The 16,050-nt window shown below is 40.9% G+C and overlaps 1 protein-coding gene across 4 annotated transcripts in view; it reads left to right on the forward strand.

Moving 5' to 3' along the window:
• Positions 1 to 2,777: 2,777 nt before the first annotated feature.
• The window catches only part of esyt2b (extended synaptotagmin-like protein 2b), a 53,699-nt gene continuing 40,426 nt past the window's right edge, over positions 2,778 to 16,050 (forward strand). Inside the window, exons 1-6 of one of the 4 annotated variants that reach the window (XM_014180654.2) lie at positions 2,778 to 3,546; positions 7,110 to 7,151; positions 8,221 to 8,355; positions 8,639 to 8,715; positions 8,888 to 8,960; positions 11,440 to 11,529. In XM_014180654.2, coding sequence (XP_014036129.2) covers positions 3,139 to 3,546; positions 7,110 to 7,151; positions 8,221 to 8,355; positions 8,639 to 8,715; positions 8,888 to 8,960; positions 11,440 to 11,529 — 825 coding nt within the window. In that variant the 5' untranslated portion in view covers positions 2,778 to 3,138. The remainder of the gene's footprint in view (positions 3,547 to 7,109; positions 7,152 to 8,220; positions 8,356 to 8,638; positions 8,716 to 8,887; positions 8,961 to 11,439; positions 11,530 to 16,050) is intronic. The other 3 variants (XM_014180651.2, XM_014180652.2, XM_014180656.2) reach the window with 3 other exon arrangements.

Below are 16,050 nucleotides of genomic sequence, written 5' to 3' on the forward strand. Positions count from 1 at the left end.
ACTAAATTCCATTATATTGGCAAATCTGTGTTAAACCATATAATCATCATGCAGATTAAAACAAATTAAAAACTGCATGAATATGCTTTATTTAGTGTAGCCCGGTTGCTAGTCAGTTTCTGCTCTTATGAAATTGTCTAGCCCAAACAAAGCGAAGGCCAGCAAATGGCGTTATTGATCTGGTATTTATGGTTTCATTTTACCGTCCAAACGCATTGTATGCAGCCGGCAATACACTCATATCCCCGTGGACCGGTTCGTACCTAAAATATTCTCAATTCAGGATACAAAGTCGTCGATTTCCTCCTTAACTAGATTTAATGGCGAGAAGGCAGAAAAAAACTATAAAAAATATATACTTTTATATTTTATTTTTGGGGATTAATCACATTCTTTATTATTTTGTTGTTTAATTTGTATTATTATTATAATATATATATATATATATATATATATATATATATATATATATATATATATATATATATATATATATATATTATATAATATTTGTTTCAACAATAATTACAATATTACACATCAATACAGCGTACCTTGCTAGTGGCTAATGCTACTTCCTGATGTTGAGCCCTCCTGCATGCGGTAAACAACAGACTGCTGCAACCTAATTGGCTGAACGCGATACGCGTCCTGAACTTCAGTGGCATTAACCACTCTAGCATGGTGATGTTTAATTTTTTCAGTATTTTCGCCTTTAAATCTAGTTAAGGAAGAAAGCGATGCATTTGTAGCCTCACTGGATAATGTGTTAGGTACGAACCGGTCCAAGGGGAACACCAGTGTCTCGCGTGCTGCATACAATGCGTTTGGACGGTAAAATGGAAAAAACTCACTATTGACATCTTTCGGCCTGTGGGCTATGAATTGTCATGCCAAACTGTTGGCAACACGGCACAAACAATCTGATATATATAAAAAACGTGTATTTATATATATATACACAAAAATAATACTAATAATATATTAACTTGTATTTATTCAGGGTAGCCTAATTGAGACCAGGGTATCATTCCCAATGGTGCCCTGCTTAGCCTACAAACATTTTCTCACGAACAGAATAATGAAGATAACCACAAGGCACAACCTCAACGTCATAATTTCAACAAATAAACCACTACAATCAATCGAAACAATTGCAATCCCCCAAAAAATTATTCAATACCAGAGTCCTAAACTGCACCAGGGAATCGAGATGCAAGGAATTTTGTAGGTTATTCCTACAATGGGGGACACTAAAACTAAAGAGGGACCTCCAGAGCTAACCAATCCTGCGAGCGGGTTTGGTAGCTCATTCTTTATTCGTTAGCAACGAAGTTAAGTAAATTGGAAGCTTGTGCAGTAGAGCTTTGTAAACAAAATGGGAATAATGATGGGACTTTAATGAGGACCAGCCAACCTTTTGATACAGGATGCAGTTGTGAGTATTAAAACTGTCACCTGTGATAACGTGAAGGTCGCTATGGTAGAGGGCATCCAAAGATTTAAGTGTAGTGTCTGTTGCGATCTGGTAAAAGGTGCCATCACCATAGTCAAGAAAGGAAAGTTGACTGTACAATCTGCTTCCTGCTATTTAGGGAGAGGCTAAATATATTTATTAAAAAGAAGCCAACTTTAAATCTTAGCTTTTTAACTACTTCATCCATATGTTTTTTCAACATGAAGTCTTTGTCAATCCAAATGACCAGATATTTATAGGCGGGAACCCAATCGATGGGTGAACCATCCAATGAATACATATGAAGTTCATCTGATTTTTTTTTTTTTAAGAATTAGAGAACATCATGTTTGTATTCTAGCCCACATCAATCAAGTACACTTTTGAAACTAACCAGGGCTTTCTGTAAGGTGACAAAGTCACATTGCAGCTCTAACATAGTCTGGGCAACAGTTGGGGCAATGACATACATAACAATGTTGTCAGCATACAGATGAATATTACACGTTTTAACAGATAGACCAGTATTATTTATATAAATAGTAAAGAGAACAGGTCCCAGACTACAGATGCCTGCTGTACGCCTTTTGTAATATCCAGGAAACTTGACACCATCAGAAATCATCCAGGAGTCCTATCTGACAGATAATTCTCAAACCACTTGCAAGAAGCCAGATCCTGGCCTATTTCAGTCAACCTTTGAATGAGAGTGTGATGGTCATTTGTGCATTATGTTTTGAAAAGCCATTTACCAATGGGCTAAAGTAAAAGTGACAAAGATGATGATGGATGAAGAGGATAACTGTTGTCAATAATTATAATAATAATAATTATTATTATTACTTAGTGGTCCATACATGAGCATGTCTCCATAGTTGCCGGGCACAGGCTGGCGATTTTGTCCCTCTATCGCATGGAGCTGCCTTGACCAACAGTTCCCTGAAGGAGTAGAAGTTGACGTTTATTGTCAGGAGTCTTGTCTTGGAGGCAGAACTGAGTGATTTCCACTTAGGCCAGCTGCAAAGTCAGAATTGGCTATATTGTAAAAATGTATGAAAACTAAAATGTCTTAATTGTCAATTAATTAATTAATTAATTGTTAATTGTTAGGTATTATGGTTAGCAGTGTGGTTAGGGTTAGGTCTAACACACAGGAGGATGGTGACACCTTAATTGGGGAGGATGGGCTCATGGTAATGGCTGGACTGAAATGGTATCAAACACATGGTTTCCACGTGTTTGATGCCATTCCATTTACTTCTCCTAACTAGTATTATGAGCCGTCCTCCCCTCAACTGGTTTAACATCAGATGTTCTGACTTTGCTATTGACCACTGTGCAAAGCTGCCTCCAGAATAATATTCATGACAAAAAACGTTAACCTGAGAAGGAGCACAGAACGCGAACGTGCGCTGAGAGAGGAGCACGTGTGTTCGAAGAGTAAGACTGCAGTAGTTATGGCAAATGGACTACACGAACTCAACGCGGTATTAGGGAAGCAAGCAGGACAAAATGGGGTTGGATGCGGGTGAACTAACGTGAGCGTAATCTGGGGTTGATAGAGTGTCTTTGCGCTCTGCGCAGGAGGTTGAACATTGGTGATAGTTTAATAAAGAATAGAAGAAGCCTCGGTTTAGGTCTTTACTCTAAAATCCATCAAAACTGTGGGCGCAAAGCAAGGAATGTCAAGAGACAGTATGACGGCTGTACGAGGTGCCCATGCACATAATGGGAGCTCTGCTGGATCAAAGGAGAATGGGCAAAACGCACCGAGCCATGTTCACACCGACCCCAATACCAACGTAGTTCCACCAGGAGACATCGGCAATGACACGTCTGGGTCGTCTGCGGGTGACCTAACCCAGACATGGATTCAGTTTACGAAGACATTCGTGCTCATTTTCCCCATATATGTTTTGGGATATTTTGAATTTAGTTTTAGTTGGCTTCTAATAGGGCTTGTGATATTTTTCTGGTGGAGGAGAAACACAGGAGGCAAGAACACCCGAATGTTCAGAGCCTTGGCATTCTTTGAACAAGAGGAGAGAACTGTCCAACAAAGCCTGATAACTTCTGATTTGCCATCATGGGTAAGATCAAGATTACTTTATAAAGGTGCCTTTGGATACTGTAATTGTGCATACAATATTCTCACTATCCAGGTCGCAATTGTAAAAGGTCGCAATTGTAAATGAGAACTTGTTCTCAACTTGCCTACCTGGTTAAATAAAGATGAAATAAATAAATAAAAAATAAAAATAAAATCCCACTATTAAATGAGTCACTCTGGATTATTATATGACTACTACATTTGATATAATCAAATGTAGAAGTCATATAATTATCCAAAAAGTTTGAAGGTGTTTTTTCCAATACCCAAATAAGCATGTTGTGTAAGCTACAGCACGTGACTAATCACTTTTCAGTTTCTTAGAAAACCATCACCTGATCAGAAGAGAGAACAGTCTTGACCTGTAAAGCTCTAATCACGCAGCTGTCCCCAGCAGTGACATTAGACTAAGCCCCCCCCCCCCAAAAAAAAATACAGCATGGCACAATGGTAAACTGGACACCAGGATGGGAGGGACACGTGTCCCAGAGGAACCCTGTTATTTTAAGACACATTGCCGTGCCACTGTTGTGGTAACTAACAACACTTTGCAATGCATTATTATGCCTGAAAGATGCACCCAGTCTAACCTCACTTATTGTTAGCCTGGTTCCAGATCTGTTTGAGTGACAAGGACCACTCTGATGGCATAAACAGACTGGATGTCATAAACAGTCTAGTGAAATTTAGGGCCATACGATAAACCCTACAATAATGCCATCTGACCCAAGTTGAAGACTAGGCATATACTACTAGGCATATACTACTAGGCATATACTACTAGGCATATACTACTAGGCATATACTTGATGACAAGAGAATATGATTTATAATGTATGTGCTTCTTGAGATCTGTTGCTCAGCAAGTGTCTAACTAGGACAGTCTTTAGTTGTCTGTCTCTTCTGCCCTTTCAGTTGACAAGGTGACTACTAATTTGGTTAAGGGGAAAAACATGGGGTTACATGACCAATTTTCACCCTATTTTTATCCTAAATGTTTGGCATTGTCACACTGTGTCATGCCTTGTGGCTTCGTTTCCAAGACACAATTTTCCAAAGGGCTCTGTAAAAATAGTCCATGTGGGCACCTTTTAATGTGTAAAGAAGCCTGCTGAAGGTAGTGTGATGAACTAGATCGGAAGGTCTCTCGAAAGATGATTTAATTTAGAAGGAAATTAAATGTCTGCCTCAGAGCTGCTCCACACAGAGAGCTGCCAGCAGCATCGATTCAGTGAGTCAGTATATTACCGTTTTCTCATCAGAATTCACTAGTCACTACTGTGCTGTGCAGTGCTAAACTGTGCCTAGCAGTGCTGAGCTGGACTGGCTGCACTGTGTTGTGCCCTGTTCTTGGCAGGCTGCCATAGGCACGCCTCAGGTACTGAAGGAGAGACTGACCGCTGGTGCTCAGCTGCCTCAGTCTGGACACTCCCAGCTTGTCACTCAGACTGAGACGCTGAAACGTGTGTATGATTGTTTTGTGTGTATGATTGTGTGGATTTTTGTGATTATCATGTATATTACTTGTTTTATTGTATAGAAATGTATATATTTTTTGTGTCTACAGAGCTTATCTGTAAAAGAGACCTTGGTCTCAGCGTGACTTCCCTGTCAAAATAAAGGTTAAATAAATTTAAAAAAATCAAACGTGACACTTGGGTTGTGTTTCTGAAGAGGAGGAGCAGGAGAAGGGACAGGAGGAGAAGGAGGTATCTGAAACAAGGAGCTATACAAAAGCTTCCTGTCCTCTGAGAGACACACTCACTCAGACAGAGTTGCTCTTCCACCACACTGTGAAATACACCTATTCCCTATGTCATGACCAGCTTCAATAGGATGATCTAATAGACACGCAGGTACAGTAATAGTTGCCCACCTCCTTGTCAAGATAGTATAAGTATAATGGGTTCTAATCCTGCTCTCTTGATTGGAATTGAACTCCACAGTCCGCAATCTCCACATTTGCACCCTTAGTTTCAGTGCACATACTGTACCTTTTGAGCGAGTGGAAAGGAAAGTATAGATCATGTAAACGCAGCAGTGTAACACATGATCTATAAATGTTTTCCTATAGGTTTGTCCTAGAGGCAAGCAGCAGTACAGGAAGAAATATGCTGTGCTCTCATACGTAAATAGTGAATGCCCGACTGCTCCTGTTTGTTTGGGAAATAAATCTGCTGTGAGTCAGGCCAGTGCTTAATACTGCCTACACTAAAGTAAGATCCTGCTGCTTATTCTGTCTCCTGTGAGACACAAGCACCAACCATCTCAAGTTAGCTACCATTCGGGAAAACAAGTCAATCCTTTCCCTGAGTCACTGAAAGGGATAGGATACATTGATGTCCACTCTAATGGAGTTTTATACCTTCAGGTGTGTAATGTTATTCAGCACATGCAGGTTGCTTCCATAATGCTTCCAAAGCATTTCTATAGTTATATAACAGCATTTCTATTCAATTCACTTAAATGGACAGTACTGGATTTGAAATTACATATCAATTTCTGTTGTGAGGCATGATGCACATCCATCCTCTTGACACTTACCCAGTAATTTGATATCACTCATCATTTATTCTTTGAGTAAATTATGTATCCGCAAGGCTCTATCCCCTGCCCGCTATTTTGTGAATTGGTTGCTTTACAGTATGTGTCAGGTTAATGGAAAGCCTGTCAACTTGAGTGCTCCTGATTGCATAACAGCCACACTGGTCGCTGGTAAAAAAGCTAGGCCTGAATCTGTCAAACCCAGCAGCAGTTTATCTCCCTACTTCCCATTCCTCTCACTTTCTGAGCCTACGCTCCTCTATGCTGTCACACTAATGCTGAATCAGCGCTTTTCTGACCTGCATTAGCATTACTGCCCCCTGTAGCTGTCACATTCAGTGTTGTTGCCACGGCTACACCTCTAGTGCCACCTCTCCCAAGGGGATAACACATGACAGCACACTTCCTCTGTGTTGTTCTGAAAAGGCTTGGCCGCGTGGCAGCCTCTATAGAAACATTTTGTTTTTGGACTATAATGATTGTAGGCCTATGAAAGGTGGTGTGTGTGTGTGTGTGTGTGTGTGTGTGTGTGTGTGTGTGTGTGTGGGCACAGTGTGTGGGCAGTATGTATGCTCAGGGCTCTCCCACTGATGCACAGCACGTACTGTGTGCAGTATTCAGTGGATAGCTCCAGCTACAGTACTGTTATGTCTTTGTAATAGCCAGGAGGGTTCAAGCAGGCTGCGTCCCAAATGGCACCCTATTCCCTACATAGCACACTACTTGTGACCAGAGGCCTATGGGCCCTGGTCAAAAGTAGTGCACTATAGGAATAGGTTGCTATTTGGGACGTAAACCCAGGCTGCAGACAGACTGCTCCTGAACCTAGGCAGAATATCCACCAGCTATTTAAGTTAAAATAACAATGCAACAATGTAGTTGTTAAGATGGAATCAGTATGAATACTGGTACTTGAAAATGGGAAAATAAAACTGTGTTTGAGCATGTAAAACAGTAATAATACCAAGACCCATTGATGTGTTATTTTCTTCCTTTTAGGTCAACTTCCCGGATGTAGAAAGAGTAGAGTGGCTGAACAAGGTAAAATAACAAAAAAGAACATAGTGTCAGATGTTCCACTTCTATTTTGACGAAGACCTACTTTTTCCTGCTGGGTTTTGCGGTGTAGATACCACTGGAACAGTATCTGTACTGTAGCCCCTCCCTCCCTCACTGCAGCGCTGTAAATATAGATATACTGGGATGTACTGTACCCTGCCGTGGGTTGAACCACACAGCTGCTCTATTTTTGCAGCATACTCTATGCATAAATCAGGAAATCAATCAGATGTAAGAGTCTCTTAAAAGGGCAATCTGGTCACCTTGCCACTGTTTTTGGTAAACAGCTAAGGGATAGGGCTGGAGAAATGTAAATGCTCTCAAATTCCTAGACAGATTTATCGATAGAAGGGCTGACCATCCATGAGATACAAATCATAGTTTTAACCATGTTTTGAGGCTATACAGTGTTTGTTTACACTTCCATTGTTTACAAACAATGGAATAAAACTTAGATTTTGGGTTCTGATGGGGAACTACAGTTGAACTAAGGTCAAGTTATATTCTCCAAGGAATCACTGGTTATATAATATATATTTAATTTAAAAGTCCAATAATAGATGTAGCATCTGCAGATTGCCGCTGTAAGCTTTAAACCGTTCCATAAGGTAATGACCTGAAAACAAAGTTTGAAATATTTATTGTGTACACATTATTACCGAAATAAAACACGTGATGATTAAAATTGCATAGTTGAGTTTCACCAGTATTGTGAATTATAGAACTGATGAGACAATTGAAATGGCTTCACATCACTTTTAGAATATTGCTGGGCCTGTTTTCACAAAGAGTCTCAGAGAAGGAGCGCTAATCTAGGAACAGGTCCCACCCATCTTATTTCATTATGATGGAAAGGCAAAACTGATCATAGATCAACGCTCCTACGCTGAGACACTTTTTGAATATGTGCCCTGATATTGAAGAATGAATTCAGTGAATTCAGCTCCTTCACTCTGCTTCCTAAATTTTATTTTATGACTCATTGGATGATGGTCAGAATGTGGGCCCAGTGTCAACTCACTGATCTGTTCTCCTCCCTGTGGGCCTGCAGACTGTGAGACAGATGTGGCCATATATTTGCCAGTTCATAGAGAAGCTGTTCCACGAGACTATCGAGCCGGCCGTGAAGGGAACCAACTCCCACCTCAGCACCTTCTGTTTCAGCAAGATTGACATGGGGGACAAGGTGAGCATCAAGACTTATCAGCAGGAGTCTCTACCTAACCCTGCCTTATACTTGCTGTTTATGAGATGTTTTTCAACTATTCAACTAACTGCTGCACTTTTACTATTGGAGGGCAAAAGGGCACGAGCATCCCTAGACCCCTATCTGGTCACGTGACTGTGGTGGATGGGTGTCTCCTTAATAGTTTCCAGGAAGGGTCACAGAGTAGTGGCGAGGTTCATGCTGGGTAAAACACAAGTGTGAGGCCTAGTGGTGATGTAATTTGTCTTGTATTTGTGTTTAGCCTCTGAGGATTAACGGGGTCAAGGTTTACACAGAGAATGTGGACAAGCGTCAGATCATCATGGACCTACAGATCAGGTGACGTGACTATCTCTATTTTGGACAGGTTTTATCTTTTGGCTTGTCATAGAATGTACTGTGTGTAGTAGTCATGTGGTTTTATTATTTGTTATTAAATTACACCTAGTGTACATGAACACTTTCATGTGATTTTTGATGATGCTGATAATTGTGGGGTTTTTTTCTTCAGTTTTGTTGGAAATACTGAAATTGATGTGGACGTCAAAAGATACTACTGCAAAGCTGGTATTAAAAGCATACAGGTAATGTAGACATTTTATTTCCTAGGAATGTAAAACCCCAGCGGGGGACTGTTTTTGTTTCGTTTTTTAACAAATACACTTCACTTGCAATTGGAAATGGACTATAAAACTGTAATGGTTGATCTGATTGTCGTTTCTGTCCCTAAAGACCTGTTCAGAAGAGTGGAAGATGGTTAAAATCAAACAAATGTTGTGAAATCATATTAAAGTTACTTTATGATGCCCGCTTGCTCAATTTGTTTTTGATTGCAATGACTTGCAAGCAAAACACCATGTGATCAGTGACCGTGTGTGTGTGTGTGTGTGTGTGTGTGTGTGTGTGTGTGTGTGTGTGTGTGTGTGTGTGTGTGTGTGTGTGTGTGTGTGTGTGTTGGAGAGAATAGAGGGTAGAACAAAACAAGTGTTTATATGCCATTGGCCATTGCATAGCAGCATTGAAACATAGCTGGCAGGAAAAGCAATCAATCTGTCTCAGAGACAAAGAGCAGTTAGGATTGTTAGTAAGGAAAGTCCTATAATACCAACCAGGACTCAGGGGTAGACGTAACATAGTACATGTAAATCCGGGACACTCCAATTAGTATGGTGCTCGCAACATCGGGGTTGTGGGTTCAAATCCCATGGGAGACCAGTACGGAAAAATATGAAAATGTATACACTTACTACTTAACAGCATCTGCTAAATGACTTAAATGTAAAATGTATTATTGTATTGTTCCATTTCATATGGTATGTATTAATTCGTATGATATGTTGCGCATTGCAATTCAAACAATATGTAACGAATTGCAATTTGTACAATGTGTTACTAATTTGCAAAACGTATGATATTTTACAAATCCTCATTTGTTTTGGCTAATGTTAGTTAGCTAGGCTAGGAGTTAGGGGTTAAGATTAGGGTTAGGAGTTAGGTCATGAACCATCAAAATCATATTTTTCATGAAATGTGATTATATTTGAAGGAAACTAGTATGCTGACCAAAGTATGAAAATTTACTTTTGGTTCTACATTGATAAAGTTTGATCTTAAAGTTACTGGTCCCATCTCCCATGTCAAATAGTTGAAATCAAAAGTTGGATTCATTGTTAAGGTGACATCACCTTAACTCTCATTTTAATACACCAATATTAACATGATATTCTCTTAATTGAAATAAGTACGGCCTCGTAACCAACATCGGCGAAGGCATGTTTGTAGAGGGGCCTGGTTAATATAGCTAGATAGCTACTTTGACTGTAGTGTGTCAGCAATAATAAAAAAAATATTATAATTAAAAGTTTACCCTATTCATCTATGGCAAAGATATTTATATGTTTCTCCTTTCATCTGTGTCTGGTGTTAGCTAGTTACTGGCTAGGTCTTCAGACAGCATGCAACAAAATGGGGGGAAGGGTCGTTCAAAACTCTGACGCAGTTGTCAAGTCAACACATCAATCAGGGCTGCTGTGAACCACCTCACAAGAGACATGCCAAATGGGAGATGTATATATAAAAAAATGTATATCAGTGATGCAATTTCATTGTCGTTTAAGTTGCTTTGTTTATCACCAAATTAGCTTGAGATGATTTTACTGCAACACTGCTCGCTGCATCCAAGTTGCTTGACATAGGCGTTTCAAACACCGTCAGTCAAGGCGAGCTCATGAATATAAGCTCCCTGACCACTCACCCTGTCTTTTCAAACCTCCTGGTAGTACATTTCAGAATTACTGTTCAGCACCTTTAAGGTTTGGATTTGGAGAAGGGTTAGCTAACATGCTAAGTAGTTACAAAGTAGCTAAAAAGTAGTAAGTAGTTGCAAAGTTACTAATTAGTTTAAATGCTAAAGTTGTCCGTGATGAAATTCCTACACGCAACCTTTGGGTTGATTGACGTTCGCGTTGTACGCCCACCCATCCACCCTGACCAACCACCCTACTTTAGTTTTTGCCTTAAGTAAACTTTTGTCTCATGTAACCATACCAAACGTAACATATTATACTCATTTGATGGCCCGGATTTACGTTTACTATGTTACGTCTTGTGTATGAGACCAGGCTAATTATACCGCACCAGCTCCTATTTCTCATACTCACAGTACATCATGTAGAGGTGTTTGGAAACACCATGCTTATGATTAAAACTACCACTTATTTTGTGTGAATTTTTTATTATTCAACATAATAATAAATCAGCACTTAAACAACCTGCTAGACTTTGAGAGATATAATTAGCTCAATATTTGTTTAGCAAGTTGAGGATGACATGGAGCAGTTATGTTATGTTGTCCTGATAATAATGACAGTGAGGGGGCCATCTTTGTAATGTCCAAGCCTCCACTCTGGAATGTTCCCATAGAGCTTATTAGGTGGGTCAAGGACCTGCAGAGTGTTAGTTCCATGATACTGAAAGCCACCTTAACATTGTGTCTTGTGTGGGTTTCTGTTTTATCTCTGCGAGCGAGTGTGTTTATCTTAATGCCTCTTTTGTGTTTCACAGCTCCATGGAGTGTTGAGAGTAGTCATGGAGCCATTGCTAGGTGACATGCCCCTTGTTGGAGCTCTGTCCCTGTTCTTCCTGAAAAAACCTGTAAGTTCTAGTCCTTGTACACACTTCCTACCATTTGGATTTCAGGCCACTTGCATCGTCAGCTGCTAACAGGACAGTTGTTTGACAATGGGTATTTTATCACTGTCTTCCTTCCTCTAGTGCTGAGCCTCCAGGCCTCTGTTCTGCCTAAACATTTGGCCGATTTAAGTCAAATACCAGTCCCCAGTGGAGACACTGGAGCCTTAAATAGACACAGATCAGGCTAGTCCTACTTTGGTGGATTTCTTATTACTGCCTACACCAGCCTAAGAGCAGACAGCAGAGAGGGGAAGCAGGAGGAGGGTGTGTAGTGGTTCGACTGTAAATCACAGTGTTGTTACATGGTGCCGTGAGAGCAGACCAAAAACTCTGGAACAGCAACTCCTGTTTCTGAAGCCTTGGGCAAGCTATATCTCTGTCATCCTAAAAATGAGAAAACAGCTATGCACATTTTATTGAAGAAATGTTTAGGTAAAGGATTAAAAAGTATTGCAACGATCATAAGTGGTCCTCTTTTTATTGATGTAGCGAGACAGACGATATACCATATTCTCCAGAATGCATCACAGTGAAGGGGACAACCCTTCATTCTTTTTATTTATTTATTTTTATTGAATTTTTTGTGGTATCCAATTGGTAGTTTACAGTCTTGTCCCATCGCTGCAACTTCCGTACGGACTCGGGAGAGGCGAAGGTCGAGAGCCGTGCGTCCTCCAAAACACAACCCAGCCAAGCCGCACTGCATCTTGACACAATGCCCGCTTAACCCAGGAGGAAACACCGTACACCCGGCGACCGTGTCAGCATGCATTGTGCCTGACCCGCCGCAGGAGTCGCTAGTGCGCGATAGGACAAGAACATCCCTGCCGGCCAAGCCCTCATCTAACCCGGACGACGCTGGGCCAATTGTGTGCCGCCCCATGGGTCTCCCGATCGCGCCGAATACAACAGGTGTAGACCTTACAGTGAAATGCTTACTTACAGGCTCTAACCAACAGTGCAATTTTTAAGTAAAAAAAAAGGTATTAGGTGAACAATAGATAAGTAAATAAATAAAAACAACAGTAAAAAAGACAGTGAAAAATAACTGTAGCGAGGCTATATACAGGCTCGGTTAGTTGGACTGAACTTTCATTCTCCTCCTGAAATGGTTCGATCTTGACTGCCAAATAAAATAAAACATTCTGACACAACTAGGAGACCATATTAGGCGAAGCCCTTGTCTGTGCTTTCTGCCAGAGAGAACTGGAAGGAAAACACCCTTAGGAAGGCTACTCAAGATCAGTAATGCACAGCTACAATGCACAGCTGCAAGGTCCTGTGTATGTGGTCTCAATGATCCTCCATTAGTTGATAAATGTTATGCTTGGAGAAGAAGCTCTAATTTCCCCACAATGTCCTAAAAATAATGCTGGGTTAAAAATAACCCAGCGCTAGGTATATAGCGGACAGAACACACGTTATTTTGATTCAGCCAGTTGGGTCACTTAGTTGGGTGGAGGACTGGAGGCGTGGATAATAGGGGTGTGGCTTTCAGATAGTTATTTTTGGCTGTCCGTGAGAGTAAATGTTATTCCGTTTCATTTGTTGTATTGTCGTCACATGTTTTTTTTTTTTTTTTTTATTTCACCTTTATTTAACCAGGTAGGCAAGTTGAGAACAGGTTCTCATTTACAATTGCGACCTGGCCAAGATAAAGCAAAGCAGTTCGACAACATACAAAAACACAGAGTTACACATGGAGTAAAACAACATACAATCAATGATACAGTAGAAAAATAAGACTATATACACAATGTGAGCAAATGATGTGAGATACGGGAGGTAAAGGCAAAAAAGGCCATGGTGGCAGAGTAAATACAGTATAGCAAGTAAAACACTGGAATGGTAGATTTGTTATTTGAAGAAAGTTCAAAGTTAAAATATAAATAATATGGTGCAAAGGAGCAAAATAAATAAAATAAATAAATACAGTAGGGAAGAGGTAGTTGTTTAGGCTAAATTATAGATGGGCTATGTGCAGTGATCTGTGAGCTGCTCTGACAGCTGGTGCTTAAAGCTAGTGAGGGAGATAAGTGTTTCCAGTTTCAGAGATTTTTGTAGTTCGTTCCAGTCATTGGCAGCAGAGAACTGGAAGGAGAGACGACCAAAGGAGGAGTTGGCTTTAGGGCTTTAGGGGTGACCAGAGAGATATACCTGCTGGAGCGCGTGCTACAGGTGGGTGCTGCTATGGTGACCAGTGAGCGGAGATAAGGGGGGACTTTACCTAGCAGGGTCTTGTAGATGACCTGGAGCCAATGTGTTTGGCGACGATTATGAAGCGAAGGCCAGCCAACGAGAGTGTACAGGTCGCAGTGGTGGGTAGTATATGGGGCTTTGGTGACAAAACGGATGGCACTGTGATAGACTGCATCCAGCTTGTTGAGTAGGGTATTGGAGGCTATTTTGTAAATGACATCGCCGAAGTCGAGGATTGGTAGGATGGTCAGTTTTACGAGGGTATGTTTGGCAGCCTGAGTGAAGGATGCTTTGTTGGGAAATAGGAAGCCAATTCTAGATTTAACTTTGGATTGGAGATGTTTGATGTGAGTCTGGAAGGAGAGTTTAGTCTAACCAGACACCTAGGTATTTGTAGTTGTCCACAAATTCTAAGTCAGAACCGTCCAGGTGCAGGCAGCGATCGGTTGAAGAGCATGCATTTAGTTTTACTTGTATTTAGGAGCAGTTGGAGACCACGGAAGGAGAGTTGTATGGCATTGAAGCTCATCTGGAGGGTTGTTAACACAGTGTCCAAAGAAGAGCCAGAAGTATACAGAATGTGTATACAGTATACAGAATATACAGATGTATGTTAAGGTTGAGCACTGACACGTTCATAGTTTTAATGAGGCTTTCACAGGAGTATGAGTTCCCCACTTTGTTATAATCAAAAAAAAAAAAAAGATCTTATTAGGTTTATGTTCAAATATGTGATGTGAAAATATATTTTAGAAATTGAAATGTAGGAATGCCATTTACTCTCACTGGTGTCCAAAATGAAATATCTGAAAGCCATGCCCCCCAATAGGCCATGCCTCCTGAAAATAACCTATGGATTACATTAAAAAGACCCAACTGCTGGTGAATAAAATAAAACAGAAAGTTGTATTTGTCACATGCTTCGTAAACAACAGATGTAGACTAACAGTGAAATGCTTACTTATGGGCCCTTCCCAACAATGCAGAGAGATATAAAAAAAATATATAGAAAAATAGTAACACGAGGAATAAATACACAATAAGTAACGATAACTTCGCTATATACACGGGGTACCAGTACTGAGTTGATTTGCAGGGGTACAATAGCAGCAGTGTACAGTGAGGGAAAAAAGTATTTGATCCCCTGCTGATTTTGTACGTTTGCCCACTGACAAAGAAATGATCAGTCTATAATTTTAATAGTAGGTTTATTTGAACAGTGAGAGACAGAATAACAACAACAAAAAATGCAGAAAAAACGCACTTGTCAAAAATGTTATAAATTGATTTGCATTTTAATGAGGGAAATAAGTATTGACCCCTCTGCAAAACATGACTTAGTACTTGGTGGCAAAATCCTTGTTGGCAATCACAGAGGTCAGATGTTTCTTGTAGTTGGCCACCAGGTTTGCACACATCTCAGGAGGGATTTTGTCCCACTCCTCTTTGCAGATCTTCTCCAAGTCATTAAGGTTTCGAGGCTGACGTTTGGCAACTCAAACCTTCAGCTCCCTCCACAGATTTTCTATGGGATTAAGGTCTGGAGACTGGCTAGGCCACTCCAGGACCTTAATGTGCTTCTTCTTGAGCCACTCCTTTGTTGCCTTGGCCGTGTGTTTTGGGTCATTGTCATGCTGGAATACCCATCCACGACCCATTTTCAATGCCCTGGCTGAGGCAAGGAGGTTCTCATCCAAGGTTTGACGGTACATGGCCCCGTCCATCGTCCCTTTGATGCGGTGAAGTTGTCCTGTCCCCTTAGCAGAAAAACACCCCCAAAGCATAATGTTTCCACCTCCATGTTTGACGGTGGGGATGGTGTTCTTGGGGTCATAGGCAGCATTCCTCCTCCTCCAAACACGGCGAGTTGAGTTGATGCCAAAGAGTTCCATTTTGGTCTCATCTGACCACAACACTTTAACCCAGTTGTCCTCTGAATTATTCAGATGTTCATTGGCAAACTTCAGCCGGGCATGTATATGTGCTTTCTTGAGCAGGGGGACCTTGCGGGCGCTGCAGGATTTCAGTCCTTCATGGCGTAGTGTGTTACCAATTGTTTTCTTGGTGACTATGGTCCCAGCTGCCTTGAGATCATTGACAAGATCCTCCCGTGTAGTTCTGGGCAGATTCCTCACCATTCTCATGATCATTGCAACTCCACGAGGTGAGATCTTGCATGGAGCCCCAGGCCGAGGGAGATTGACAGTTCTTTTGTGTTTCTTCCATTTGCGAATAATCGCACCAACTGTTGTCACCTTCTCACCAAGCTGCTTGGCGATGGTC

Source organism: Salmo salar, chromosome ssa29 (genome assembly GCF_905237065.1).
Source record: "Salmo salar chromosome ssa29, Ssal_v3.1, whole genome shotgun sequence".
In the NCBI taxonomy this organism is placed as follows: domain Eukaryota; kingdom Metazoa; phylum Chordata; class Actinopteri; order Salmoniformes; family Salmonidae; genus Salmo; species Salmo salar.